Raw genomic sequence first — 3,022 nt, forward strand, 5'->3', positions numbered from 1 at the left:
TCTGGGCACGGCCCAAAGGATGACTGGGCATGATGTTACGGCCGCGGACGGATTCAACAAGAACTCCAGGCACGTTTTACGTCACATGACCACTCGATATAACAAGATACCTATGGATAGAGTATCGTTGGTATGTCAGGACCACTGCCATTGGTGGTATGGCGGCTGGGAGACTAGTAGAGTAATACGAGGCTTTCTTACGAATATTATGATATTTCATCAGGGCGAAGACCAGAACAGACATGTTCACCGCAAGGCATAGAAAATGAACACTAAAACCAAGAGAGCATTGAGAGATGACTGGCAAAGTAATCATGGGTATTCATTCATTTATCAACATATCTTCATCACCGTCACAATCTTACGGGGCCAGAGGGGCGTCCTCGCCCTTGCCCTCGCCGACGGGCAGCTCGCTGCTCTTCTCTTCGCCCTTGGTGGTCGTAGACGAGGAGGCCTTGAAGGCCTGTTCGAAATCGGCAATAATGTCGTCGATATGCTCAGTACCGACCGAGATACGGATGAGGTCCTGTGAAGCTGGTGTTAGTCATTGTCTTGTTCGGAACCATGATACTATGTCTTACCTCGCTGACGCCAGACGCCTTCTTCTCCTCGTCGGAGAGCTGCTCGTGGGTAGTGTTCCAGGGGCTAGAAACCATCAGCTTGGAGATTTGGAAGTGGCGAACGTGCAACGTACTGGATAGCGAGCGTCTTGGAATCGCCAACATTGGCCAGATTGGAAATCAGTTTGAAGTTGTCGACGACCTGGGAGCCAGCAGCACCGCCGCCCTTGACACCGAAGCTCAGGACACCACCGAAGCCACGCTTGAGGTACTTCTTGGCTGTCTCGTGGTAGGGGTGGCTCTCGAGACCAGGGTAAGAGACCCAGTTGACGTAGCTGCTGTTCTCGAGATACTTGGCGAGGGCCAGGGCGTTCGTGGCGTGGCGCTCGGCACGGAGCGACAGGGTCTCAACACCGATGAGGAGCTGCTGGGCGGCGAAGGGGTTGAGAGTGGCGCCGAGGTCGCGCAGGATCTCAACACGGGCGCGGATGGCAAAGCTGATGGGGCCAAAGGTCTCCCAGAACTTGAGGCCGTGGTAGCCCTCGGAGGGCTCGACGAACTGAGGGAAGCGCTCGGCGTGCTCGCCCCAGTTGAACTTGCCGCTGTCGACAATGACACCGGCGACGGTGGTGCCGTGACCACCGATCCACTTGGTGGCAGAGTGGACGACAATGTCGGCGCCGTGCTCGATGGGGCGGATGAAGTAGCCTCCAGCACCGAAGGTGTTGTCGACCTGGGGAATGTTAGCGGACGCACGGAGATGCCATGGCTGCATGGGACACCTACGATGAGGGGCACACCCTTGGCGTGGGCGACCTTGGCAATGGCCTCGAGATCGGGGACGTTGTACTTGGGGTTGCCAATGCTCTCCACGTAGACGGCCTTGGTCTTGTCGTCGATCAGAGCCTCAATGTCCTCGACCTTGTCGCCGTCGGCGAACCTGGTCGTGATTCCGAGGCGGGGAAGGAAGACCTTGAACTGGTTGTAGGTGCCACCGTACAGCAGGGACGTGGAGACAATGTTGTCACCGGCGTGGGCGAGGGCGTTGATGGCGATGAACTGAGCAGACTGACCGGAAGACGTGGCTAGGGCAGCGACACCACCCTCGAGGGCGGCAATGCGCTTCTCAAAGACGTCGACAGTAGGCTGTGAGGAGGGCGCGCGTTAGTTGGTGCGCCCGTGAAAGCTGATGCTTGACGGAGCGCGACTCACGTTTCCGAGGCGGCTGTAGATGTTGCCGAACTCCTTGAGGCCAAAAAGCCTGGCACCGTGGGCCGAATCATCGAAGACGAAGCTCGTAGTGGCATAGATGGGGACAGCACGCGACTTGGTGGTCGGGTCAGGCTCCTGGCTTCATACGAGGTCAGTTCAGGTGGTTCTTTGCGAGGCACCAACACAATGGGGCCAGTAGGGCATCTCGACGTACCCAGCGTGCAGCTGCAGCGTCTCGAAGTTCTTGGGCGCCTCGTCGGCCATGGCTATAGCGATGTTAAAGTGTGGGGTGGATGTGTGTGTGAGATAGAGAGAGAGAGAGAGAGAGATGCGGCGAAGTTCGCGATTGGTCTCTGTGGACGTCGCGAGAGAGAAGACTGCTGGAAAAAGGGTAGGCGTCACAAGCTGGAGAGCGAGAGAGGTGAGGAGCAGAGGCAAATCAAGTCGGCCGAGAGGAGGGGAGGTGCTCAGGTTTTGGTGAGGACATGATGCCATCGAGGGGGCCAGCAGAGAGAAAGCCAACCCCTCGGCCGCTAGCCCTGTCGGATGGGAAACGCAGCCCAGCTTTTAGCCCCTCCCCCCACCTCTCCATGGAGTGACGAGGTGCTGCAGCACAGGTACAGGCACAGATTACCCGAAGGCTTGAGCCACGGGGGGCGGTGATCGCATGTCTCTCTGAGGGCTGGCGGCGCGGGTGGGCGGACGAGTGGGCGAGTCGGGGTCCAGTCCAACGCGTTTAGTGTCCGATGTAGGAAACGGTGTGGGGTTGGCGCAGAGCACGCCATCGACGCGAAAATGCCATAGCTCCTTTGAAGAAGGTCGTGACAGGCGACATCCCGCGCTGGCGGGCCACGAGGGTCCAATTCGGGATTTGAAGGTGTAAGAGAAGTCCCTCAGGGTTAGGCTCAGCGGCATGGGCATGGGCATATGGGCGTGGGAGAGCAGAGGCAGATGAGGCAGAAGGGGCCTCGGGATATGACATGGCGCCATGGTTGCTTGCCCCACGAATAGACGAGATCTGAGCTGGTAAGAACGAATCCCGTTGTGCCTGCCATCGTTGCGCAAAAGGTACTACCTCTCCGTAGTACCTAGGTACCCTTGGTACCTTACCTTGTACATGTACCTAGTACATTACCTTAAGGTAATTGGTTGACCCAGAAGCCCCAATCATGAAAAAAAGGAGGGCACAAGCAGGGCACCTGGGCACCAGGGGCACCCAACAGAGTTTGGTGGGGATGGAGGGTAGTTTC

The 3,022-nt window shown here is 57.7% G+C and overlaps 1 protein-coding gene across 1 annotated transcript; it reads right to left on the reverse strand.

Annotated features, from left to right (window-relative positions):
- Positions 1-361: 361 nt before the first annotated feature.
- Positions 362-2,036, reverse strand: VDAG_03939 (O-acetylhomoserine (thiol)-lyase; the record flags this gene model as incomplete). Its single annotated transcript, XM_009654023.1, has 6 exons — positions 362-526; positions 582-645; positions 695-1,293; positions 1,347-1,706; positions 1,773-1,911; positions 1,987-2,036. The coding sequence occupies 6 exons, from the start codon at positions 2,034-2,036 to the stop codon at positions 362-364; spliced, it is 1,377 nt and encodes a 458-aa protein (XP_009652318.1).
- Between the last annotated feature and the right edge of the window lie 986 nt (positions 2,037-3,022).

Source organism: Verticillium dahliae, genomic scaffold (genome assembly GCF_000150675.1).
Source record: "Verticillium dahliae VdLs.17 supercont1.6 genomic scaffold, whole genome shotgun sequence".
Taxonomy (NCBI): Eukaryota; Fungi; Ascomycota; class Sordariomycetes; order Glomerellales; family Plectosphaerellaceae; genus Verticillium; species Verticillium dahliae.